Here is a 27,588-nt window from a genome sequence, read left to right as displayed (position 1 = left end):
TTGTTGATGATGTGGATACTGGTGGAGGGGTTGGATATTGTTGATGATGTGGATACTGGTTGAGAGGCTGGATATTGTTGATGATGTGGATACTGGTGGAGGGGCTGGATATTGTGGAGGATGTGGATACTGGTGGAGGGGGCTGGATATTGTGCAGGATGTGGATACTGGTGGAGGGGCTGGATATTGTTGATGATGTGGATACTGGTGGAGGGGCTGGATATTGTGCAGGATGTGGATACTGGTGGAGGGGCTGGATATTGTTGATGATGTGGATACTGGTGGAGGGGTTGGATATTGTTGATGATGTGGATACTGGTTGAGAGGCTGGATATTGTTGATGATGTGGATACTGGTGGAGGGGCTGGATATTGTGGAGGATGTGGATACTGGTGGAGGGGCTGGATATTGTGGATGATGTGGATACTGGTGGAGGGGCTGGATATTGTTGATGATGTGGATACTGGTGGAGGGGCTGGATATTGTTGATGATGTGGATACTGGTGGAGGAGCTGGATATTGTAGAGGATGTGGATACTGGTGGGGGGGCTGGATATAGTGGATGATGTGGATACTGGTGGAGGGGCTGGATATTGTGGATGATGTGGATACTGTTGGAGGGGCTGTATATTGTGGAGGATGTGGATACTGGTGGAGGGGTTGGATATTGTGGATGATGTGGATACTGGTGGAGGGGCTGGATATTGTGGATGATGTGGATACTGGTGGAGGGGCTGGATATTGTGGAGCATGTGGATACTGGTGGAGGGGCTGGATATTGAGGATGATGTGGATACTGGTGGAGGGGCTGGATATTATAGATGATGTGGATACTGGTGGAGGGGCTGAATATTGTGGATGATGTGGATACTGGTGGAGGGGCTGGATATTATAGATGATGTGGATACTGGTGGAGGGGCTGAATATTGTGGATGATGTGGATACTGGTGGAGGGGCTGGATATTATAGATGATGTGGATACTGGTGGAGAGGCTGGATATTGTAGAGGATGTGGATACTGGTGGAGAGGCTGGATATTGTGGATGATGTGGATACTGGTGGAGAGGCTGGATATTGTAGATGATGTGGATACTGGTGGAGGGGCTGAATATTGTGGATGATGTGGATACTGGTGGAGGGGCTGGATATTATAGATGATGTGGATACTGGTGGAGAGGCTGGATATTATAGATGATGTGGATACTGGTGGAGGGGCTGGATATTGTGGATGATGTGGATACTGGTGGAGGGGCTGGATATTGTGGAGGATGCGGATACTGGTGGAGAGGCTGGATATTGTAGATGATGTGGATACTGGTGGAGGGGCTGAATATTGTGGATGATGTGGATACTGGTGGAGGGGCTGGATATTATAGATGATGTGGATACTGGTGGAGAGGCTGGATATTATAGATGATGTGGATACTGGTGGAGGGGCTGGATATTGTGGATGATGTGGATACTGGTGGAGGGGCTGGATATTGTGGAGGATGCGGATACTGGTGGAGGGGCTGGACATTGTGGAGGATGTGGATACTGGTGGAGGGGCTGGATATTGTGGATGATGTGGATACTGGTGGAGGAGCTGGATATTGTGGATGATGTGGGTACTGGTGGAGGGGCTGGATATTGTGCAGGATGTGGATACTGGTGGAGGGGCTGGATATTGTGGATGATGTGGATGCTGGTGGAGGGGCTGGATATTGTGGAGGATGTGGATACTGGTGGAGGGGATGGATATTGTGGATGATGTGGATACTGGTGGAGGAGGTGAATATTGTGGATGATGTGGATACTGGTGGAGGGGCTGGATATTGTATATGATGTGGATACTGGTGGAGGGGCTGGATATTGTGGAGGATGTGGATACTGGTGGAGGGGCTGGATATTGTGCAGGATGTGGATACTGGTGGAGGGGCTGGATATTGTGGAGGATGTAGATACCGGTAAAGGGGCTGGATATTGTGGATGATGTGAATACTGGTGGAGGGGCTGGATATTGTGGATGATGTGGATACTGGTGGAGGAGCTGGATATTGTGGATGATGTGGGTACTGGTGGAGGGGCTGGATATTGTGCAGGATGTGGATACTGGTGGAGGGGCTGGATATTGTGGATGATGTGGATACTGGTGGAGGGGCTGGATATTGTGGAGGATGTGGATACTGGTGGAGGGGCTGGATATTGTGGATGATGTGGATACTGGTGGAGGAGGTGAATATTGTGGATGATGTGGATACTGGTGGAGGGGCTGGATATTGTATATGATGTGGATACTGGTGGAGGGGCTGGATATTGTGGAGGATGTGGATACTGGTGGAGGGGCTGGATATTGTGCAGGATGTGGATACTGGTGGAGGGGCTGGATATTGTGGAGGATGTGGATACTGGTGGAGGGGCTGGATATTGTGGAGGATGTAGATACCGGTAAAGGGGCTGGATATTGTAGAGGATGTGGATACTGGTGGGGGGGCTGGATATTGTGGAGGCTGTGAATACTGGTGGAGGGGCTGGATATTGTGCAGGATGTGGATACTGGTGGAGAGGCTGGATATTGTTGATGATGTGGATACTGGTGGAGAGGCTGGATATTGTTGATGATGTGGATACTGGTGGAGGGGCTGGATATTGTTGATGATGTGGATACTGTTGGAGGAGCTTGATATTGTAGAGGATGTGGATACTGGTGGGGGGGCTGGATATTGTGGATGATGTGGATACTGGTGGAGGGGCTGGATATTGTGGATACTGGTGGAGGGGCTGGATATTGTGGAGGATGTGGATACTTGTAGAGGGGCTGGATATTGTGGAGGATGTGGATACTGGTGGAGGGTCTGGATATTGTGGAGGATGTGGATACTGGTGGAGGGGCTGGATATTGTAGAGGATGTGGATACTGGTGGAGGGGCTGGATATTGTGGATGATGTGAATACTGGTGGAGGGGCTGGATATTGTGAAGGCTGTGAATACTGGTGGAGGGGCTGGATATTGTGGAGGATGTGGATACTGGTGGAGGGGCTGGATATTGTGGAGGATGTGGATACTGGTGGAGGGGCTGGATATTGTGGAGGATGTAGATACCGGTAAAGGGGCTGGATATTGTAGAGGATGTGGATACTGGTGGGGGGGCTGGATATTGTGGAGGCTGTGAATACTGGTGGAGGGGCTGGATATTGTGCAGGATGTGGATACTGGTGGAGAGGCTGGATATTGTTGATGACGTGGATACTGGTGGAGAGGCTGGATATTGTTGATGATGTGGATACTGGTGGAGGGGCTGGATATTGTTGATGATGTGGATACTGGTGGAGGAGCTGGATATTGTAGAGGATGTGGATACTGGTGGGGGGGCTGGATATTGTGGATGATGTGGATACTGGTGGAGGGGCTGGATATTGTGGAGGATGTAGATACTGGTGGAGGGGCAGGATATTGTGGATACTGGTGGAGGGGCTGGATATTGTGGAGGATGTGGATACTTGTGGAGGGGCTGGATATTGTGGAGGATGTGGATACTGGTGGAGGGGCTGGATATTGTGGAGGATGTGTATACTGGTGGAGGGGCTGGATATTGTAGAGGATGTGGATACTGGTGGAGGGGCTGGATATTGTGGTAGATGTGGATACTGGTGGAGGGGCTGGATATTGTGGATGATGTGGATACTGGTGGGGGGGCTGGATATTGTGGATGATGTGGATACTGGTGGAGGGGCTGGATATTGTGGATGATGTGGATACTGGTGGAGGGGCTGGATATTGTGGATGATGTGAATACAGGTGGAGGGGCTGGATATTGTGGAGGCTGTGAATACTGGTGGAGGGGCTGGATATTGTGGAGGATGTAGATACTGGTAAAGGGGCTGGATATTGTGGAGGTTGTGAATACTGGTGGAGGGGCTGGATATTGTGGAGGATGTGGATACTGGTGGAGGGGCTGGATATTGTGGATGATGTGGATACTGGTGAAGGGGCTGGATATTGTGGAGGATGTGGATACTGGTGGAGGGGCTGGATATTGTGGAGGATGTGGATACTGGTGGAGGGGCTGGATATTGTGGAGGATGTGGATACTGGTGGAGGGGCTGGATATTGTGGAGGATGTGAATACTGGTGGGGGGGCTGGATATTGTGGATGATGTGGATACTGGAGGAGGGGCTGGATATTGTGGATGATGTGGATACTGGTGGGGAGGCTGGATATTGTGGAGGATGTAGATACTGGTGGAGGGGCAGGATATTGTGGAGGATGTGGATACTGGTGGAGGGGCTGGATATTGTGGAGGCTGTGAATACTGGTGGAGGGGCTGGATATTGTGGAGGATGTGGATACTGGTGGAGGGGCTGGATATTGTGGAGGATGTGGATACTGGTGGAGGGGCTGGATATTGTGGAGGCTGTGAATACTGGTGGAGGGGCTGGATATTGTGGAGGATGTGGATACTGGTGGAGGGGCTGGATATTGTGGAGGCTGTGAATACTGGTGGATGGGCTGGATATTGTGGAGGATGTGGAAACTGGTGAGGGGGCTGGATATTGTGGAGGATGTGGATACTGGTGGGGGGGCTGGATATTGTGGAGGATGTGGATACTGGTGGAGGGGCTGGATATTGTGGAGGATGTGGATACTTGTGGAGGGGCTGGATATTGTGGAGGATGTGGATACTGGTGGAGGGGCTGGATATTGTGGAGGATGTGGATACTGGTGGAGGGGCTGGATATTGTAGAGGATGTGGATACTGGTGGAGGGGCTGGATATTGTGGATGATGTGAATACTGGTGGAGGGGCTGGATATTGTGAAGGCTGTGAATACTGGTGGAGGGGCTGGATATTGTGGAGGATGTGGATACTGGTGGAGGGGCTGGATATTATGGAGGATGTGGATACTGGTGGAGGGGCTGGATATTGTGGAGGATGTAGATACTGGTAAAGGGGCTGGATATTGTGAAGGCTGTGAATACTGGTGGAGGGGCTGGATATTGTGGAGGATGTGGATACTGGTGGAGGGGCTGGATATTGTGGATGATGTGGATGCTGGTGGAGAGGCTGGATATTGTAGAGGATGTGGATACTGGTGGGGGGGCTGGATATTGTGGAGGCTGTGAATACTGGTGGAGGGGCTGGATATTGTGCAGGATGTGGATACTGGTGGAGGGGCTGGATATTGTTGATGATGTGGATACTGGTGGAGGGGTTGGATATTGTTGATGATGTGGATACTGGTTGAGAGGCTGGATATTGTTGATGATGTGGATACTGGTGGAGGGGCTGGATATTGTGGAGGATGTGGATACTGGTGGAGGGGCTGGATATTGTGGATGATGTGGATACTGGTGGAGGGGCTGGATATTGATGATGTGGATACTGGTGGAGGGGCTGGATATTGTTGATGATGTGGATACTGGTGGAGGAGCTGGATATTGTAAAGGATGTGGATACTGGTGGGGGGGCTGGATATAGTGGATGATGTGGATACTGGTGGAGGGGCTGGATATTGTGGATGATGTGGATACTGTTGGAGGGGCTGGATATTGTGGAGGATGTGGATACTGGTGGAGGGGGCTGGATATTGTGCAGGATGTGGATACTGGTGGAGGGGCTGGATATTGTTGATGATGTGGATACTGGTGGAGGGGTTGGATATTGTTGATGATGTGGATACTGGTTGAGAGGCTGGATATTGTTGATGATGTGGATACTGGTGGAGGGGCTGGATATTGTGGAGGATGTGGATACTGGTGGAGGGGGCTGGATATTGTGCAGGATGTGGATACTGGTGGAGGGGCTGGATATTGTTGATGATGTGGATACTGGTGGAGGGGCTGGATATTGTGCAGGATGTGGATACTGGTGGAGGGGCTGGATATTGTTGATGATGTGGATACTAGTGGAGGGGTTGGATATTGTTGATGATGTGGATACTGGTTGAGAGGCTGGATATTGTTGATGATGTGGATACTGGTGGAGGGGCTGGATATTGTGGAGGATGTGGATACTGGTGGAGGGGTTGGATATTGTGGATGATGTGGATACTGGTGGAGGGGCTGGATATTGTTGATGATGTGGATACTGGTGGAGGGGCTGGATATTGTTGATGATGTGGATACTGGTGGAGGAGCTGGATATTGTAGAGGATGTGGATACTGGTGGGGGGGCTGGATATAGTGGATGATGTGGATACTGGTGGAGGGGCTGGATATTGTGGATGATGTGGATACTGTTGGAGGAGCTGTATATTGTGGAGGATGTGGATACTGGTGGAGGGGCTGGATATTGTGGATGATGTGGATACTGGTGGAGGGGCTGGATATTGTGGATGATGTGGATACTGGTGGAGGGGCTGGATATTGTGGAGCATGTGGATACTGGTGGAGGGGCTGGATATTGAGGATGATGTGGATACTGGTGGAGGGGCTGGATATTATAGATGATGTGGATACTGGTGGAGGGGCTGAATATTGTGGATGATGTGGATACTGGTGGAGGGGCTGGATATTATAGATGATGTGGATACTGGTGGAGAGGCTGGATATTGTAGAGGATGTGGATACTGGTGGAGAGGCTGGATATTGTGGATGATGTGGATACTGGTGGAGGGGCTGGATATTGTGGATGATGTGGATACTGGTGGAGGGGCTGAATATTGTGGATGATGTGGATACTGGTGGAGGGGCTGGATATTATAGATGATGTGGATACTGGTGGAGAGGCTGGATATTATAGATGATGTGGATACTGGTGGAGGGGCTGGATATTGTGGATGATGTGGATACTGGTGGAGGGGCTGGATATTGTGGAGGATGCGGATACTGGTGGAGGGGCTGGACATTGTGGAGGATGTGGATACTGGTGGAGGGGCTGGATATTGTGGATGATGTGGATACTGGTGGAGGAGCTGGATATTGTGGATGATGTGGGTACTGGTGGAGGGGCTGGATATTGTGCAGGATGTGGATACTGGTGGAGGGGCTGGATATTGTGGATGATGTGGATACTGGTGGAGGGGCTGGATACTGTGGAGGATGTGGATACTGGTGGAGGGGCTGGATATTGTGGATGATGTGGATACTGGTGGAGGAGGTGAATATTGTGGATGATGTGGATACTGGTGGAGGGGCTGGATATTGTATATGATGTGGATACTGGTGGAGGGGCTGGATATTGTGGAGGATGTGGATACTGGTGGAGGGGCTGGATATTGTGCAGGATGTCGATACTGGTGGAGGGGCTGGATATTGTGGAGGATGTAGATACCGGTAAAGGGGCTGGATATTGTGGATGATGTGGATACTGGTGGAGGGGCTGGATATTGTGGATGATGTGGATACTGGTGGAGGAGCTGGATATTGTGGATGATGTGGGTACTGGTGGAGGGGCTGGATATTGTGCAGGATGTGGATACTGGTGGAGGGGCTGGATATTGTGGATGATGTGGATACTGGTGGAGGGGCTGGATATTGTGGAGGATGTGGATACTGGTGGAGGGGCTGGATATTGTGGATGATGTGGATACTGGTGGAGGAGGTGAATATTGTGGATGATGTGGATACTGGTGGAGGGGCTGGATATTGTATATGATGTGGATACTGGTGGAGGGGCTGGATATTGTGGAGGATGTGGATACTGTTGGAGGGGCTGGATATTGTGCAGGATGTGGATACTGGTGGAGGGGCTGGATATTGTGGATGATGTGGATACTGGTGGAGGGGCTGGATATTGTGGATGATGTGGATACTGGTGGAGGGGCTGGATATTGTGGATGATGTGGTTACTGGTGGGGGGGCTGGATATTGTGGAGGATGTGGATACTGGTGGGGGGGCTGGATATTGTGGAGGATGTGGATACTGGTGGAGGGGCTGGATATTGTGGAGGATGTGGATACTGGTGGAGAGGCTGGATATTGTGGATGATGTGGATACTGGTGGAGGGGCTGGATATTATTGATGATGTGGATACTGGGGGGGGGGCTGGATATTAAGTAGACATAAGGGTTACCCTAATGAGCATTAGTATAGCCTCTGAGGCAATAGAGGCATTCCTGTGGCATTTGGCACATCTCACTGGATGAGTATATTTTTCTACATTATACATTTATACCTGCTAAACCGGATATCAGTATTTTGTGTGCCTATGCATATATCAACGCATTAAGCACTTTATCAAAAAGAGATCTTTTGGCACTTTGCACTTTGTTATACACAATTCTTATTTAGTATTTTTTATGTGTTTTTTTTGCTGGGGATGTGACCTTTTTCGATTAACCGGTCACAGGTGATAATATCAGTATAGCATCTTTTTCTGTTTGTCATAACACCTACACCTCCCTTAGCGTTGAGGTATCTTGATGCATTAGCCTAGGGTCGTGGACACAATCACTATCTATAGGGAGAGTTAGGGACCTCTAGGGTCAGTCACCGAGGAGCGGTGGCGCCTTTAGGGTACCAATCTCCGCTGTGAGGTAGGGGAAGGGTAGGTTAAGTCTAGGGAATCAGCTAGACCTGCATTTTGACAATCACTTTTGTCTTCCCTTTTGTGTCTTTATGTGTTTTGTATTGTGGGTGTGTGCTCTAGTTTTATGGATCAAGAGATTCTCGATCTTTTTATATATTAGTAAATAAAAGGTATTTTTTAGGTCTCGCTATGATTTTTCTGATATTTATTTACCATAATGTACCTGTTTTTTGTGCTTCCAGAGTTAGACAACACGTAGAAAGACATTTTTTGGAATGCCGAGTTCCAATCTGCAGGGTGACTGGTAGCGTGATACAACGAATAGGTTCTGCCAGGAGCTGTCCTTCAATGCAGGCAATAGACAAGGGATGATCCAGCTGTTGTGTAGGCAGCTGAATAGACGGACCAAATCTACCGGGTCTTCACTAGAGCCTGTGATGGTGAGGATAGGCTGGGCTGCCGGTAGACAACAGGTACTACTGCAGGGCAGTTCCCGGAATTGCAGCAGCTGGTAGACACCAGGTACCACTCCAGGGCAGTCCCCGGAACTGCAGCATCCGACCAGAGGGTTAGAGACGCGGGTACAAGGTACAGGAGGGCGAGACATCAGTGTAGTCAGGAGGTCCGAGGTCGGGGCAGGCAGCACGGGTTCACAGAACAAGGCCGGAGTCAAGGATGGAGAAGTTAAGCAGAGCAAGTAAACAGGCCAGGTCGATAACGGGAGACATAATATTGAAATATACTTAAAAAGGTGGTAGCGGACTAGGAGCCAACGTCCAGGCAAAGAATGGGGGGGGTGGAGTTGCCTGATATATCACCCGCTAGAACAGGGATGGGGAACTTCAGGCCCAGGTGCTGTTTACGGCCATCAATGACCTTTTATCCGCCCCCCGGGCAGATTCCCTTGGATCCCAGTGCTTGGGCCGGAAGCTGGACCTTGAATTTCTTCTTGCTCTGTGAGCACGAGGTCACTGTGTTCACTACTGAACTAAGTGCAATGAAACATTACGTCCTGACACCAGTGCCAGCATCAGGATGTACTTTGTAGGCGGAGTTAGAGTGCAATTTGTGCGGCCCCCCCCCCAAGGATGGTATAAATATCCAGAGGGCCCTTGGCTGAGAAATGGTCCCCCCCCCCCCCAACGTGCTAGAAGTTGATAGATTGGGGAAGCAAATCTCTGCAAGACAGGCTGGATACAAATACCTGCAGAGATCGGCCACGCCCCCTATGACTCACAACCAGCACAAGGCAACTCAGAGAGATGGTCAGGTACTGGGTGGAGCAGAGCGAAACACACAAATGAGTAGGGAGGCGCTTAGAAGGCGTGCGAGTGGCCAGCATAACAGTCTATATCCTAAGCTTTATGAATAGAACAACAAAGCTGCAGTGCAGACTGACACAGGAGACAGAGAGAGAGGGACTCTGCATAAGAAAATGTATATATATATCAATCAGCAAGCAGTGTAAAGTATAGACTAGACTACAGGGAGGTTTTACACATGACAGGGGCTTGCAATTTTGGGAGACCTATCTACTGATGTAGACCAGGGCAGCAAGGACACTAGCCTGACTCCATGTTGCTCTTAAGTAATATGATGTAGGCAGTGACCTGCTTTGTGGATGTGGTGGATTAAAGTTCTTTTGTCTGCATACTTGGTGATCATGTCGTCCGGTCATCGTTGTGAACAGTATTTGCCCCTTATGGTTTCTTGGACCTAATGCCTCATCTTGGACCTTCCTGGTTCTTATCGCCCACAGGAAACCATTAGGGAAATGGGTACTTGGTAACTATGGGAAGCCATATTGGATGACCGATGACTACATTCACAGTGGCAGCTGGACGTCTCCTGGTCGCCTTACCGATCTGAAGACATTTCATGTTCACATTGTAACTAAGCCCTAAGAGCATATTTCATAATGTTGGCCTCCAGAAAAGCTCTTCTGAGCAATCTGAACTATGTCCATCTACAGCAAGCGTCCCTCGGGGTCCATCTATCGATGCAACCTGCAGTGACCGATACTACCATGAACCAAGGAACAGGCGTGAAAGATGGATGTCGCCACAAATGGGGAGACACAGCAGAGGTGGACCCAAACTCAAATGACCCATCGATGCCTTGCCAGTGCTGTGACCAACACCCAAGGCAGGAGTCTTTACAGTACAGCTCCTTGGAAGATCTGGAGGCAATCATATGTGATGAGTGCCTGTCCCCCGATGATCTCCCATTGAGTCCTCTGTCTCTCTCTTCTCCTTCCACCGACAGTAGCAGCTCATCAGACTTCACATTGGATGATTCTCCAGCCTCCATGTATTACAAGGAATACTCTCAGGACAGCATGGACACCCCGGACCAGCAGCCAGATATCATTCCTCTTGATGTGGCCACAGACAGTCCGTACTGTCTTTCACCACAAAAAGTGGACACTACCCCCAACTCCAACCTATCGGAGACCAACTACCAAGAGATCACAAACAACAACAACATGGAGGCAGACGACACACCTTTTATAGACTGGGACTCTGATTCGATACTGGATAGTAACAGTAATACTCTCATAGAAAAATCGGGGTGTTCCTCCTTGGACAGCGATACCATCACAGAGCCTGAATGCCAGACAAACAAAATGGGCGAAGATCAGTGGTCCGAGGAGCAGGACCTTCTGCCAGGGTTACCCTTCCTAGAACACACATCCATGCCAACCCAAAAGAAGAAGACTATCACTTCATTCCATGAGTTGGCCTTGAGGAGGAGGAGGAGTGGGGGACAGCTGCCTTCACAACCAAAAAGAGACCATAGTGATTGGCTCATTGCCTTCTCCCCCGACACTGAGCAGCCCCCTATAAATGAACTGACGGCCTCTGCTTTTGATCATGGAATTCTGGAATCCCAAACCCACCCATTACCGGTAGCAAAGGAAGTCACTACCTTCCAAGAACTGAGATATCGCAACGCTCTGAACAAGATAAGTGTCCAGCAGATAAAGGTCCATGAAGAGAGATTGAGCATGACCTCAGCAGAGGCCACCACTGATCCCTCACCTATAGGACAGGTCCTGAGTGGAGCCAGGGAACCCAAAGATCGTCAGCAGCTACTCACAACACATGATGGCACCATGGGAGAGTACAAAAACCAGTCTCAAGGGTTACAGCGTCCCAAGAGCCCAGCTTGTAGAAGTGGCACAGATACAAATATACCATCCTCGACAGATCATAAACAGTCCGGCTTGGGGAGCAACCTGCCAAGGATCAAAAATAAAGGTGCCAGGTATTGGGAAATAACAGACAAGAAGCCCATGCCAACTGCAGCAGTGACCTGGAAACGAGGATTGGCAGATGGAGGTGACCGGAGAGGCCAGGAAGGTAAGAACACAGTTACGCCATGATACATTTCTCATAAAAGGTAAAAAAGGGGTTTGGTACCGTGTTAGCAGTTGAAAAAATATTGCACTCAGTGGGAAAAACAAGATACTCTTGTAGTTATGATACCTTTTATCAAAAATAAAATAAATGATGTTACAAGGCAAGATTTCGGGACAACTTAGGTCCCTTCCTCAGGCATGGTACAACATGATATATGAAGAAACACAAATATATGCAAAAGAAAAGCAGATGCATGGCATAATAAATTGACATTTAAATAAAGAAACTGAGCTTAGAGAGTGAGTCCTTAATTGGATTAGATTAGCGGTGTGAAAGTTTTATGGTCCCAATATCCATGTAAGATCATAGGCCTGGTGCCCTCACTATCTCTGGAGCAGATTTCCCCAGATTTTGTAGTGGGACATAAATCCTCCTGACAAATTTATTCCTGTGTGGAGGGTGCCAAAAACTCTAACAAGTTTGTGTTCCCAAACTCTTCTGTGTTTTTGTGATTTAAAGTTGCCTTTTAATATGACAACTTTGATATTGTTGATGTTGTGTCCTGGACCACAGAAATGTTTGGCCACCGGTACCAGGGTTTTTTTTAATCTGTAATCGTGTGGCGATGAGACCTCATCCTTGCTCTCAGTTTCTGTCCTGTTTATCACACAGAGACCCCCCAATAGGACATATAGTGCACAGAATTAAGTACACCACATTGGAAGAGGAACATGTGAATGTCCTGGGAATCTTATATTCCTGCTGTGTGTTGGGAATCTGTATCCAGTCTCTTCATGGGTGTTTCTTCATATATCATGTTATACCATGCCTGAGGAAGGGACCTAAGTTGTCCCAAAAGCTTGCCTTGTAACATAATTTATTTTATTTTTGTTAGCCATTAAAAGGTATCATAACTACAAGGTATCTTGTTTTTCCCACTGAGAGCAATCACATTTCTCATAGACACACCTAAACTCATAGGGCCAGGGATATCGGGAGGGGACAGGGGCAATATAATAAGGAACTCCAGAAACAGGTGAGGACGTGTTCTAGAAGCATATGGTAACGGGTTGTCAGAATTAAAATGAACATCACTCCCATTGTGTGTATAACTGGGCAGTTTATATGGGTTTCCTAATACTAGACAGCAGTGCATTGTGGGACCACAGACGAGCCAGGGCACAAATCTGCGATAGTGAGGAGCTGCCACCAGCCGAATTCTGAAATCAGCTCTGGCTGCTGAATGCAGGGCTGTGGAGTCAGTAAGCCAAACCTCCGACTCCTCAATGTCCACGACTCCGACCCCCTCATACGCGGCTCATGCTTAAGTGATCAATTTACTGTAGCACAGATTCATCTCAGATAAAAGTCCAGACCCTGAGATCAGGAATAGGACGGACATTTATAGGACATTTCATAACTTTCCCAAATTCTTATGAAAAAAATATTCCCACAAACTGCATTGAACGACTGCACCCAATGTATTATATATTTTAGGAGTCGGAGTTAGTCCATTTTACACCGACTCTGATTCCGACTCCACCAAAATGGACACCGACTCCACAGCCCTGGCCTCAAGTGGTGACCACTTTGCACTGATACCACCTGGTCAGACAGGTCATCAACAATGAGACATGGGTCCCACAGGGTCTATGATGGGGTATATAGCAGAAGATACTCTAGGTGTGGTAGTTAATGACAGGAGCATGCTCTCTCCGCTGACATAGGTGTAATCTGCTCCATTTCTGTGTTGGCACTAATTGCCCTTCCATCTCTTCTCTTGCTTTGCTCCTTCCACCCTTGGGATTCCCCCGTGTCACTGCTTCACTTTACCCCCTGCTGACACATGTGTTGGTATTGTGGCTCCTGTCCATCACGTTTTCTACTATAACATCATCATGTGCCATCATCATGTGCCCCTCCCGATGCTGCAGATGCTACCACCTTTGCTTCTTCTCAATTTCTCCTCCCCATCTATAATCTACGGCCCCTCTACCCATACTCCCTGATGTCCTGGCATAACTTTGGTCCTGATTATCCCCATCCTTGTGGCCCAGCCCAAGTGCCCTGGTACTCTGGCTTACCACCTCGTCTCTCCCCTGTGGGGGCCTCCTCCCCTCCTCACCGGGCATTGCTCCCACTTATGGACACGCCAGATGTAGCCGTCCTGCTATCACCAATGTTTCCAAAGAAACGTACCTTCATCCAAGTGACGAGAGGCCATGAAGCATGGTGCCAGGTGAAGACCGACCCCCTTGACACAGGTTATGCACCTATTCATAACGTTTCTTCATTCCATATCAATGGCTGCCAGTAGGTGACCACCCAATATCAACTACACCGCCTCACACCCCTACCCCTGTGTATTTCACACCTACCCACTCTGTCTCCTCTCACCCCTCTATGTCTCCTCTCATCCCCTCTATGTCTCCTCTCACCCCTCTGTGTCTCCTCTCACCCCCTCTATGTCTCCTCTCACCCCCTCTATGTCTCCTCTCACCCCTGTCTCCTCTCACCCCTCTGTCTCCTCTCACCCCTCTATGTCTCCTCTCACCCTCTCTATGTCTCCTCTCACCCTCTCTATGTCTCCTCTCACCCCCTCTCTGTCTCCTCTCACCCCTCTATGTCTCCTCTCACCCCTCTATGTCTCCTCTCACCCTCCCTATGTCTCCTCTCACCCCCTCTGTCTCCTCTCACCCCTCTATGTCTCCTCTCACCCTCTCTATGTCTCCTCTCACCCCTCTGTGTCTCCTCTCACCCCTCTATATCTCCTCTCACCCCTCTATGTCTCCTCTCACCCCTCTAAGTCTCCTCTCACCCCTCTAAGTCTCCTCTCACCCCTCTAAGTCTCCTCTCACCCCTCTATGTCTCCTCTCACCCCTCTGTGTCTCCTCTCACCCCTCTGTGTCTCCTCTCACCCCTCTGTCTCCTCTCACCCCCTCTATGTCTCCTCTCACCCCTCTATGTCTCCTCTCACCCCTCTATGTCTCCTCTCACCCCTCTATGTCTCCTCTCACCCCTCTGTCTCCTCTCACCCCCTCTCTGTCTCCTCTCACCCCCTCTATGTCTCCTCTCACCCCTGTCTCCTCTCACCCCTCTATGTCTCCTCTCACCCCGTCTCCTCTCACTCACTGTTTCCTCTCACCCCGTTTCCTCTATGTCTCCTCTCAACCTCTCTCTGTGTCCTCTCACCCCCTGTCTCTTCTCACCCCCTCTGTATCTCTCCTCACAGTGCACCACTGAAACTTAGCTCTTCCCTTCTATATTGTGCCATTCAGCCCCTCCTCATCGTATCTTGCCCCTCTCCCCCTTTTTTGTCTCTCCCGGCCCCGTATCTCCACTCCTCCTCATCTTGCCCCTCTACCCATTTTTGGCCCTCCCTCCTCGGTATCTCCACTGTGCCTCCGTATCTTTGCCCTATCCCCCTTTTTTTTTGGCTTTGCCACCTCCGTATCTCTACTCCTCCTCCGTATCTTTCCCCTCTCCCCCTTTTTTTTAGCTCTCCTAGACCCGTATCTCCACTCCTCCTCCGCATCTTGCCCCTCTCCCCCTTTTTGGCTCCCCCTCCTTATCTCCCCCTTTTTTGGCTCTCCCCGCCTCCACATCTCCACTCCTCCTCCATATCTTGCCCCTCTCCCCCCTCTGTATTTCCACTCCTCAATATTTTGCCCCTCTTCACCTTTTTTGGCTCCCCCCCCTCTGTATCTCCACTCCTATGAATCTTGCCACTGTCCCCCTTTTTTTGGCTCTCCTGGCACCGGATCTCCACTCCTCTGTATCTTGCCCCCCCTCCGTATCTTGCCCCTCTCCCCCCGAATCTCCACTCCTCCGTATCTTGCCCCTCTCCCCGTTTTTTGGCTCTCCCCGCTCTGTATCTCTCCTCCTCCTCCGTATCCTTCCCCTCTACCCCTTTTTTTTTTAGCTCTCCCAGACCCGTATCTCCACTCCTCCTCCGTATCTTGCCCCTCTCCTCCATTTTTGGCTCTCCCCCCTCAGTATTTCCACTCCTCCATATCTTGCCCCTCTCCACCTTTTTTGGCTCTCCCCCCTCTGTATCTCCACTCCTTCTATGTATCTTGCCACTGTTCCCCTTTTTTGGCTCTCCTGGCACCGTATCTCCACTCCTCCTCTGTATCTTGCCCCTCTCCCCCCGAATCTCCACTCCTCCGTATCTTGCCCCTCTCCCCCTTTTTTGGCTCTCCCCCCTCCGTATTTCAACTCCTCCTTCGTATCTTGCCCCTCTCCACCTTTTTTGGCTCTCTCTGTATCTCCACTCCTCCTCCATATCTTGCCCCTCTCAACCTTTTTTGGCTCTCCCCCCTCCGTATCTCCACTCCTCATCCGTATCTTGCCACTCTCTCCCCTTTTTTGGCTCTCCCCCCTCCATATCTTGCCCCTCTTCCCATTTTTTCCGCTATCCCGGCCCCGAATCTCCACTCCTCCGTATCTTGCCTCTCTCCCCTCCGTATCTCCACTCCTCCTCCGTATCTTGCCCTTCTCCTCATTTTTGGCTCTCCCACCTATGTATCTCCACTGCTTCTCCGTATCTTTGCCCTCTCCTCCTTTTTTTGGTTCTCCCCCCTCTGTATCTCCACTCCTCCTCCGTATCCTTTCCCTCTTCCCCGTTTTTTTAGCTCTCCCAGCCACATATCTCCACTCCCCCTCCATATCTTGCCCCTCTCCCCTTTTTTGGCTCTCCCGGCCCCGTATCGCCACTCCTCCGTATCTTGCCCCTCTCCCTCTTTTTTGGCTCTCCCCCCTCCTTATCTCGCCCTTGTTTGGCTCTCCCCGCCTCCACATCTCCACTCCAGCTCCATATCTTGCCCCTGTCTCCCATTTTTAGCTCTCTACCCTCAGTATTTCCACTCCTCCGTATCTTGCCCCTCTCCACCTTGTTTGGCTCTCCCCCTCCATATCTCCACTCCTCCTTCATATTTTGCCACTCTTCCCCATTTTTGGCTCTCCCCCCTCCGTATCTCCACTCCTCCTCCGTATCTTGACACTCTCCCCCCTTTTTTGGCTCTCCCGGTCCCGTATTTCCACTCCTCCTCCGTATCTTGCCCCTCTCCCCCCTTTTTCCCGCTCTCCCCCTCCGTATCTTGCCCCTCTCCCCATTTTTCCCGCCCTCCTCCGCCGTATCTTGCCCCTCTCCCCCCTTTTTCCCGCTCTCCTCCTCCGTATCTTGCCCCTCTCCCCCTTTATTCCGCCCTATCTTGCCCCTCTCCCCCCTTTTTCCCGCTCTCCTCCTCTTCCGTATCTTGCCCCTCTGCCCCCTTTTTCCTGCTCTTCTCCTCCGTATCTTGCCCCTCTCCCCCCTTTTTCCCGCTCTCCTCCTCCGTATCTTGCCCCTCTCCCCCTTTTTCCTGCTCTCCTCCTCTGTATCTTGCCCCTCTCCCCCCTTTTTCCCGCTCTCCTCCTCCGTATCTTGCCCCTCTCCCCCCTTTTTCCCGCTCTCCTCCTCCGTATCTTGCCCCTCTCCCCTTTTTCCCGCTCTCCTCCCCCTCTGTATCTTGCCCTTCTCCCTTTTTCCCCTCCCCCCCCTTTTTCCCGCTCTCCTCCTCCGTATCTTGCCCCTCTCCCTGCTTTTTTCCGCTCTCCTCCTCCGTATCTTGCCCCTCTCCCCCCTTTTTTCCGCTCTCCTCCTCCGTATCTTGCCCCTCTCCCCCTTTTTTCCCGCTCTCCTCCTCCATATCTTGCTCCTCTCCTCCCGTTTTCCAACTCTCCTCCTCCGTATCTTGCTCCTCTCCCCCCTTTTTCGTGCTCTCCTCCTCTGTATCTTGCCCTTCTCCCTTTTTCCCGCTCTCCTCCTCTGTATCTTGCCCCTCTCCCCCCTTTTTCCCCTCTCCTCCTCCGTATCTTGCCCCTCTCCCCCCTTTTTTCCGCTCTCCTCCTCCGTATCTTGCTCCTCTCCTCCCTTTTTCCTGCTCTCCTCCTCCGTATCTTGCCCCTCTCCCCCTTTTTTCCGCTCTACTCCTCCGTATCTTGCCCCTCTCCCCCTTTTTCCCGCTCTCCTCCTCCGTATCTTGCCCTTCTCCCTTTTTCCCCTCTCCCTTTTTCCCGCTCTCCTCCTCCGTATCTTGCCCCTCTCCCCCTTCTTTCCTCTCTCCTCCTCCGTATCTTGCCCCTCTCCCCCCTTTTTTTCCCGCTCTCCTCCTCCGTATCTTTCCCCTCTCCCCCCTTTTTCCCGCTCTCCTCCTCCGTATCTTGCCCCTCTCCCCCCTTTTTTTCCCCTCTCCTCCTCCGTATCTTGCCCCTCTCCCCCCTTTTTTCCCCTCTCCTCCTCCGTATCTTGCCCCTCTCCCCCCTTTTTTTCCCGCTCTCCTCCTCCGTATCTTGCCCCTCTCCCCCCTTTTTTCCCGCTCTCCTCCTCCGTATCTTGCCCCTCTCCCCCCTTTTTTCCCCCTCTCCTCCTCCGTATCTTGCCATTCTCCCTTTTTCCCGCTCTCCTCCTCCGTATCTTGCCCCTCTCCCCCCTTTTTTTCCCCTCTCCTCCTCCGTATCTTGCCCCTCTCCCCCCTTTTTTCCCCCTCTCCTCCTCCGTATCTTGCCCCTCTCCCCTTTTTTCCCCGCTCTCCTCCTCCGTATCTTGCCCCTCTCCCCCTTTTTTTCCCCTCTCCTCCTCCGTATCTTGCCCCTCTCCCCCCTTTTTTTCCCCTCTCCTCCTCCGTATCTTGCCCCTCTCCCCCCTTTTTTCCCGCTCTCCTCCTCCGTATCTTGCCCCTCTCCCCCCTTTTTTTCCCCTCTCCTCCTCCGTATCTTGCCCCTCTCCCCCCTTTTTTCCCGCTCTCCTCCTCCGTATCTTGCCCCTCTCCCCCCTTTTTTTCCCCTCTCCTCCTCCGTATCTTGCCCCTCTCCCCCCTTTTTTCCCGCTCTCCTCCTCCGTATCTTGCCCCTCTCCCCCCTTTTTTCCCGCTCTCCTCCTCCGTATCTTGCCCCTCTCCCCCTTTTTTTCCCCTCTCCTCCTCCGTATCTTGCCCCTCTCCCCCCTTTTTTCCCCCTCTCCTCCTCCGTATCTTGTCCCTCTCCCCCCTTTTTCCCGCTCTCCTCCTCCGTATCTTGCCCCTCTCCCCCCTTTTTCCCCCTCTCCTCCTCCGTATCTTGCCCCTCTCCCCCCTTTTTCCCGCTCTCCTCCTCCGTATCTTGCCCCTCTCCCCCCTTTTTCCCGCTCTCCTCCTCCGTATCTTGCCCCTCTCCCCCCTTTTTTCCCGCTCTCCTCCTCCGTATCTTGCCCCTCTCCCCCCTTTTTTCCCGCTCTCCTCCTCCGTATCTTGCCCCTCTCCCCCCTTTTTTCCCGCTCTCCGCCTCCGTATCTTGCCCCTCTCCCCCTTTTTTTCCCCTCTCCTCCTCCATATCTTGCCCCTCTCCCCCCTTTTTTCCCCCTCTCCTCCTCCGTATCTTGTCCCTCTCCCCCCTTTTTCCCGCTCTCCTCCTCCGTATCTTGCCCCTCTCCCCCCTTTTTTCCCGCTCTCCTCCTCCGTATCTTGCCCCTCTCCCCCTTTTTTTCCCGCTCTCCTCCTCCGTATCTTGCCCCTCTCCCCCCTTTTTTCCCGCTCTCCTCCTCCGTATCTTGCCCCTCTCCCCCTTTTTTTCCCCTCTCCTCCTCCGTATCTTGCCCCTCTCCCCCCTTTTTCCCCCTCTCCTCCTCCGTATCTTGCCCCTCTCCCCCTTTTTTTCCCGCTCTCTCCTCCGTATCTTGCCCCTCTCCCCCCTTTTTCCCCCTCTCCTCCTCCGTATCTTGTCCCTCTCCCCCCTTTTTCCCGCTCTCCTCCTCCGTATCTTGCCCCTCTCCCCCCTTTTTCCCGCTCTCCTCCTCCGTATCTTGCCCCTCTCCCCCTTTTTCCCGCTCTCCTCCTCCGTATCTTGCCCCTCTCCCCCCTTTTTTCCCGCTCTCCTCCTCCGTATCTTGCCCCTCTCCCCCCTTTTTTCCCGCTCTCCTCCTCCGTATCTTGCCCCTCTCCCCCCTTTTTCCCCCTCTCCTCCTCCGTATCTTGTCCCTCTCCCCCCTTTTTCCCGCTCTCCTCCTCCGTATCTTGCCCCTCTCCCCCCTTTTTCCCGCTCTCCTCCTCCGTATCTTGCCCCTCTCCCCCCTTTTTCCCCGCTCTCCTCCTCCGTATCTTGCCCCTCTCCCCCCTTTTTCCCGCTCTCCTCCTCCGTATCTTGCCCCTCTCCCCCCTTTTTTTCCCCTCTCCTCCTCCGTATCTTGCCCCTCTCCCCCCTTTTTCCCCCTCTCCTCCTCCGTATCTTGTCCCTCTCCCCCCTTTTTTCCCGCTCTCTCCTCCGTATCTTGCCCCTCTCCCCCCTTTTTCCCCCTCTCCTCCTCCGTATCTTGTCCCTCTCCCCCCTTTTTCCCGCTCTCCTCCTCCGTATCTTGCCCCTCTCCCCCCTTTTTCCCGCTCTCCTCCTCCGTATCTTGCCCCTCTCCCCCCTTTTTCCCGCTCTCCTCCTCCGTATCTTGCCCCTCTCCCCCTTTTTCCCGCTCTCCTCCTCCGTATCTTGCCCCTCTCCCCCCTTTTTTCCCGCTCTCCTCCTCCGTATCTTGCCCCTCTCCCCCCTTTTTTCCCGCTCTCCTCCTCCGTATCTTGCCCCTCTCCCCCCTTTTTCCCCCTCTCCTCCTCCGTATCTTGTCCCTCTCCCCCCTTTTTCCCCTCTCCTCCTCCGTATCTTGCCCCTCTCCCCCATTTTTCCCGCTCTCCTCCTCCGTATCTTGCCCCTCTCCCCCCTTTTTTCCCGCTCTCCTCCTCCGTATCTTGCCCCTCTCCCCCCTTTTTTCCCGCTCTCCTCCTCCGTATCTTGCCCCTCTCCCCCCTTCTCCTCCTCCGTATCTTGTCCCTCTCCCCCCTTTTTTTCCCCTCTCCTCCTCCGTATCTTGCCCCTCTCCCCCCTTTTTCCCGCTCTCCTCCTCCGTATCTTGCCCCTCTCCCCCCTTTTTTCCCGCTCTCCTCCTCCGTATCTTGCCCCTCTCCCCCCTTTTTCCCGCTCTCCTCCTCCGTATCTTGCCCCTCTCCCCCCTTTTTTTCCCCTCTCCTCCTCCGTATCTTGCCCCCTCCCCCTTTTTTCACGTGACTGCCTGCGGAGTTTTAGCAGGAAGTGATTGTGATTGGTTTCTATGTCACGTGATGTGTGTCTGCAAATCACCTCTCAGAGAGGCATTAGCGGCTGTGCTGCCGCACAGGGTGAGTGACAGCGCCGGCCCCGCCCCAGCACGTGACCACAGCCCCTCACACTATAAGGCCGCTTACCATCTGTCGCGCAGCGACCCTCAGCAGCCGTCACCTGCCGGCACAGGTGGTGATGAGTGCGGCTCTGCTGGAGGGACCTGAGGGCCGCTGTATGTCATATAATACACCCTCAGACTGCACCCCCTATAGTACCTGTCATATAGGGGCCCTCCTGTCATTATATAGGGGCCCTCTGTCCTCCTGTCATTATATAGGGGTCCCTCCGTCCTCCTGTCATACTATAGGGGCCCTCTGTCCTCCTGTCATTATATAGGGGCCCTCCGTCCTCCTGTCATTATATAGGGGCCCTCCGTCCTCCTGTCATTATATAGGGGCCCTCTGTCCTCCTGTCATTATATAGGGGTCCCTCCGTCCTCCTGTCATACTATAGGGGTCCCTCCGTCCTCCTGTCATTATATAGGGGTCCCTCCGTCCTCCTGTCATACTATAGGGGTCCCTCCGTCCTCCTGTCATACTATAGGGGCCCTCCGTCCTCCTGTCATACTATAGGGGCCCTCCGTCCTCCTGTCATACTATAGGGGTCCCTCCGTCCTCCTGTCATTATATAGGGGCCCTCCGTCCTCCTGTCATTATATAGGGGTCCCTCCGTCCTCCTGTCATACTATAGGGGCCCTCCGTCCTCCTGTCATTATATAGGGGTCCCTCCGTCCTCCTGTCATTATATAGGGGCCCTCTGTCCTCCTGTCATTATATAGGGGTCCCTCCATCCTCCTGTCATTATATAGGGGCCCTCTGTCCTCCTGTCATACTATAGGGGCCCTCCGTCCTCCTGTCATACTATAGGGGCCCTCCGTCCTCCTGTCATACTATAGGGGCCCTCTGTCCTCCTGTCATTATATAGGGGCCCTCCATCCTCCTGTCATTATATAGGGGCCCTCCGTCCTCCTGTCATACTATAGGGGCCCTCCGTCCTCCTGTCATACTATAGGGGCCCTCCGTCCTCCTGTTATTATATAGGGGCCCTCCGTCCTGTCATTATATAGGGGCCCTCCGTCCTCCTGTCATTATATAGGGGGCCCTCCGTCCTCCTGTTATTATATAGGGGCCCTCCGTCCTCCTGTCATACTATAGGGGCCCTCCGTCCTCCTGTCATACTATAGGGGCCCTTCGTCCTCCTGTCATAACATAGGGGCCCTTCGTCCTCCTGTCATAACATAGGGGCCCTCCGTCCTCCTCTCATACTATAGGGGCCCTCCGTCCTCCTGTCATTATATAGGGGCCCTCTATCCTGTCATTATATAGGGGCCCTCCGTCCTCCTGTCATTATATAGGGGCCCTCCGTCCTCCTGTCATTATATAGGGGCCCTCCATCCTCCTGTCATAATATAGGGGCCCTCCGTCCTCCTGTCATTGTATAGGGGTCCCTCCGTCCTCCTGTCATTATATAGGGGTCCCTCCGTCCTCCTGTCATTATATAGGGGTCCCTCCGTCCTCCTGTCATAATATAGGGTTCCTCCGTCCTCCTGTCATAATATAGGGCCCCTTCTGTCATTATATAGGGGCCCCTCAGTCTCCTGTCATAATATAGGGGCCCTCCGTCCTCCTGTCATTATATAGGGGTCCCTCCGTCCTCCTGTCATAATATAGGGGTCCTCCGTCCTCCTGTCATAATATAGGGCCCCTTCTGTCATTATATAGGGGTCCCTCAGTCTCCTGTCATTATATAGGGGCCCTCCGTCCTCCTGTCATTATATAGGGGCCCTCCGTCCTCCTGTCATTATATAGGGGCCCTCTGTCCTCCTGTCATACTATAGGGACCCTCCGTCCTCCTGTCATTATATAGGGGCCCTCTGTCCTCCTGTCATTATATAGGGGTCCCTCCGTCCTTCTGTCATTATATAGGGGCCCTCCATCCTCCTGTCATTATATAGGGGCCCTCCATCCTCCTGTCATTATATAGGGGCCCTCCGTCCTCCTGTCATACTATAGGGGCCCTCCGTCCTCCTGTTATTATATAGGGGCCCTCCGTCCTCCTGTCATTATATAGGGGCCCTCCGTCCTCCTGTCATTATATAGGGGCCCTCCGTCCTCCTGTCATTATATAGGGGGCCCTCCGTCCTCCTGTCATTATATAGGGGCCCTCCGTCCTCCTGTCATACTATAGGGGCCCTCCGTCCTCCTGTCATACTATAGGGGCCCTCCGTCCTCCTGTCATACTATAGGGGCCCTCCGTCCTCCTGTCATACTATAGGGGCCCTTCGTCCTCCTGTCATAACATAGGGGCCCTCCGTCCTCCTGTCATACTATAAGGGCCCTCCGTCCTCCTGTCATATTATAGGGGCCCTCTATCCTGTCATTATATAGGGGCCCTCCGTCCTCCTGTCATTATATAGGGGCCCTCCGTCCTCCTGTCATTATATAGGGGCCCTCCGTCGCCCTGTCATTATATAGGGGCCCTCCGTCCTCCTGTCATTATATAGGGGCCCTCCGTCCTCCTGTCATTATATAGGGGTCCCTCCGTCCTCCTGTCATAATATAGGGGTCCTCCGTCCTCCTGTCATAATATAGGGCCCCTTCTGTCATTATATAGGGGTCTCTCAGTCTCCTGTCATTATATAGGGGCCCTCCGTCCTCCTGTCATAATATAGGGCCCTCTGTCCTGTCATCATATAGGGCCCCTTCTGTCATTATATAGGGTCCCTCCGTCCTCCTGTCATTATATAGGGTCCCTCCGTCCTCCTGTCATTATATAGGGGCCCTCCGTCCTCCTGTCATTATATAGGGGCCCTCCGTCCTCCTGTCATTATATAGGGGCCCTCCATCCTCCTGTCATTATATAGGGGCCCTCTGTCCTCCTATCATTATATAGGGGTCCCTCCGTCCTCCTGTCATTCTATAGGGGCCCTCCGTCCTCCTGTCAATATATAGGGGCCCTCCGTCCTCCTGTCATTATATAGGGGCCCTCCATCCTCCTGTCATTATATAGGGGTCCCTCCGTCCTCCTGTCATTATATAGGGGTCCCTCCGTCCTCCTGTCATTATATAGGGCCCTCTGTCCTGTCATAATATAGGGCCCCTTCTGTCATACTATAGGGGCCCTCCGTCCTCCTGTCATAACATAGGGGCCCTCCGTCCTCCTGTCATAATATAGGGGTCCCTTCCTCCTCCTGTCATTATATAGGGCCCTCTGTCCTGTCATCATATAGGGCCCCTTCTGTCATTATATAGGGGTCCCTCCGTCCTCCTATCATTATATAGGGGCTGTTTGGCTGAGTCTTTACTTCTGTCGTTCAGAGGTTGTGACCTCTCTATTTGAGCAGCCCCCCTCTAATGCTCTAGTGGGGCGTTTCGAATGATGACCCCCAGATGTCGCTGCTGTTTGGTACCGGCCTCATCCTGGCGGCAGCTTTCCTGCTGCGCCGGTGCCCACAGAGGGATGAAACTCCTGGGGGTTGTGGGTCCTCCTCTCCTGGGGGGTGTGGGTCCTCCTCTCCTGGGGGGTGTGGGTCCTCCTCTCCTGGGAGGTGTGGGTCCTCCTCTCCTGGGGGGTGTGGGTCCTCCTCTCCTAGGGGGTGTGGGTCCTCCTCTCCTGGGGGGTGTGGGTCCTCCTCTCCTGAGGGGTGTGGGTCCTCCTCTCCTGGGGGGTGTGGGTCCTCCTCTCCTGGGGGGTGTGGGTCCTCCTCTCCTGGGGGGTGTGGGTCCTCCTCTCCTGGGGGTGTGGGTCCTCCTCTCCTGGGGGTGTGGGTCCTCCTCTCCTGGGGGGTGTGGGTCCTCCTCTCCTTGGGGTGTGGGTCTTCCTCTCCTGGGGGTGTGGGTCCTCCTCTCCTGGGGGTGTGGGTCCTCCTCTCCTGGGGGTGTGGGTCCTCCTCTCCTGGGGGGTGTGGGTCCTCCTCTCCTTGGGGTGTGGGTCCTCCTCTCCTGGGGGTGTGGGTCCTGACCCCGCAGAGCTGATGCTATTTGCCCAATGACACGTGATCTGACACGACCTCTGTTCCTGCAGCTGCGGAGCGTGAGCTGTTAATGGCGGATGAGGCTGAAGACTCTATACAGCGGCAGAAAAAAAGTGAGTGTTCTACCGGTCTGCGGAGGGGGCCTTTAGCGCAAAGGAGGTTGAAGAGCCACACATTGACTCTGGAGACCCCATTAAATTTTTTTATGCTGTGATCATAATGCACCTACACAAGTGTAAGCTCCGAGGTCTGTGCCATCAGAGCCGGGACACACCGGGCAGCACATAATGCTCCTACACAACGAGTGTAAGCTCCGAGGTCTGTACCATCAGAGCCAGGACACACCGGGCAGCACATAATGCTCCTACACAGCGAGTGTAAGCTCCGAGGTCTGTGCCATCAGAGCCGGGACACACCGGGCAGCACATAATGCTCCTACACAACGAGTGTAAGCTCCGAGGTCTGTGCCATCAGAGCCAGGACACACCGGGCAGCACATAATGCTCCTACACAGCGAGTGTAAGCTCCGAGGTCTGTGCCATCAGAGCCGGGACACACCGGGCAGCACATAATGCTCCTACACAACGAGTGTAAGCTCCGAGGTCTGTGCCATCAGAGCCAGGACACACCGGGCAGCACATAATGCTCCTACACAACGAGTGTAAGCTCCGAGGTCTGTACCATCAGAGCCGGGACACACCGGGCAGCACATAATGCTCCTACACAACGAGTGTAAGCTCCGAGGTCTGTACCATCAGAGCCAGGACACACCGGGCAGCACATAATGCTCCTACACAGCGAGTGTAAGCTCCGAGGTCTGTACCATCAGAGCCAGGACACACCGGGCAGCACATAATGCTCCTACACAACGAGTGTAAGCTCCGAGGTCTGTACCATCAGAGCCGGGACACACCGGGCAGCACATAATGCTCCTACACAACGAGTGTAAGCTCCGAGGTCTGTGCCATCAGAGCCAGGACACACCGGGCAGCACATAATGCTCCTACACAACGAGTGTAAGCTCCGAGGTCTGTGCCATCAGAGCCAGGACACACCGGGCAGCACATAATGCTCCTACACAACGAGTGTAAGCTCCGAGGTCTGTGCCATCAGAGCCAGGACACACCGGGCAGCACATAATGCTCCTACACAACGAGTGTAAGCTCCGAGGTCTGTGCCATAAGAGCCGGGACACACCGGGCAGCACATAATGCTCCTACACAAGTGTAAGCTCCGAGGTCTGTGCCATCAGAGCCGGGACACACCGGGCAGCACATAATGCTCCTACACGACGAGTGTAAGCTCCGAGGTCTGTACCATCAGAGCCAGGACACACCGGGCAGCACATAATGCTCCTACACAACGAGTGTAAGCTCCGAGGTCTGTGCCATCAGAGCCGGGACACACCGGGCAGCACATAATGCTCCTACACAACGAGTGTAAGCTCCGAGGTCTGTACCATCAGAGCCGGGACACACCGGACAGCACATAATGCTCCTACACAACGAGTGTAAGCTCCGAGGTCTGTACCATCAGAGCCGGGACACACCGGGCAGCACATAATGCTCCTACACAGCGAGTGTAAGCTCCGAGGTCTGTACCATCAGAGCCAGGACACACTGGGCAGTACATAATGCTCCTACACAACGAGTGTAAGCTCCGAGGTCTGTGCCATCAGAGCCGGGACACACCGGACAGCACATAATGCTCCTACACAACGAGTGTAAGCTCCGAGGTCTGTACCATCAGAGCCAGGACACACCGGGCAGCACATAATGCTCCTACACAACGAGTGTAAGCTCCGAGGTCTGTACCATCAGAGCCGGGACACACCGGACAGCACATAATGCTCCTACACAACGAGTGTAAGCTCCGAGGTCTGTACCATCAGAGCCGGGACACACCGGGCAGCACATAATGCTCCTACACAGCGAGTGTAAGCTCCGAGGTCTGTACCATCAGAGCCGGGGCACACCGGGCAGCACATAATGCTCCTACACAGCGAGTGTAAGCTCCGAGGTCTGTACCATCAGAGCCGGGACACACCCCGGGCAGCACATAATGCTCCTACACAACGAGTGTAAGCTCCGAGGTCTGTACCATCAGAGCCAGGACACACCGGGCAGCACATAATGCTCCTACACAACGAGTGTAAGCTACGAGGTCTGTGCCATCAGAGCCAGGACACACCGGGCAGCACATAATGCTCCTACACAACGAGTGTAAGCTCCGAGGTCTGTGCCATCAGAGCCGGGACACACCGGGCAGCACATAATGCTCCTACACAGCGAGTGTAAGCTCCGAGGTCTGTGCCATCAGAGCCGGGACACACCGGGCAGCACATAATGCTCCTACACAGCGAGTGTAAGCTCCGAGGTCTGTGCCATCAGAGCCAGGACACACCGGGCAGCACATAATGCTCCTACACAACGAGTGTAAGCTCCGAGGTCTGTGCCATCAGAGCCGGGACACACCGGGCAGCACATAATGCTCCTACACAACGAGTGTAAGCTCCGAGGTCTGTACCATCAGAGCCACGACACACCGGGCAGCACATAATGCTCCTACACAACGAGTGTAAGCTCCGAGGTCTGTGCCATCAGAGCCGGGACACACCGGGCAGCACATAATGCTCCTACACAACGA

General features: G+C 52.9%; 1 protein-coding gene across 2 annotated transcripts in view; it reads left to right on the top strand.

The window, feature by feature from the left end:
- Nucleotides 1-27,588, top strand: part of RUSC1 (RUN and SH3 domain containing 1) — a 214,668-nt gene that overhangs the window by 155,946 nt on the left and 31,134 nt on the right. For both annotated transcript variants that reach the window (XM_073637263.1, XM_073637262.1), the window contains exons 2-3: nt 10,211-11,813; nt 24,993-25,055. In XM_073637263.1, coding sequence (XP_073493364.1) covers nt 10,370-11,813; nt 24,993-25,055 — 1,507 coding nt within the window. In that variant the 5' untranslated portion in view covers nt 10,211-10,369. The remainder of the gene's footprint in view (nt 1-10,210; nt 11,814-24,992; nt 25,056-27,588) is intronic.

This window comes from Phyllobates terribilis, unplaced genomic scaffold (genome assembly GCF_046119375.1).
Source record: "Phyllobates terribilis strain yellow unplaced genomic scaffold, ASM4611937v1 Scaffold_6__1_contigs__length_29720123, whole genome shotgun sequence".
Classification (NCBI taxonomy): domain Eukaryota; kingdom Metazoa; phylum Chordata; class Amphibia; order Anura; family Dendrobatidae; genus Phyllobates; species Phyllobates terribilis.
Note: the sequence above shows the minus strand (reverse complement) of the source record. Positions and strands in the feature narration are given on the sequence as shown.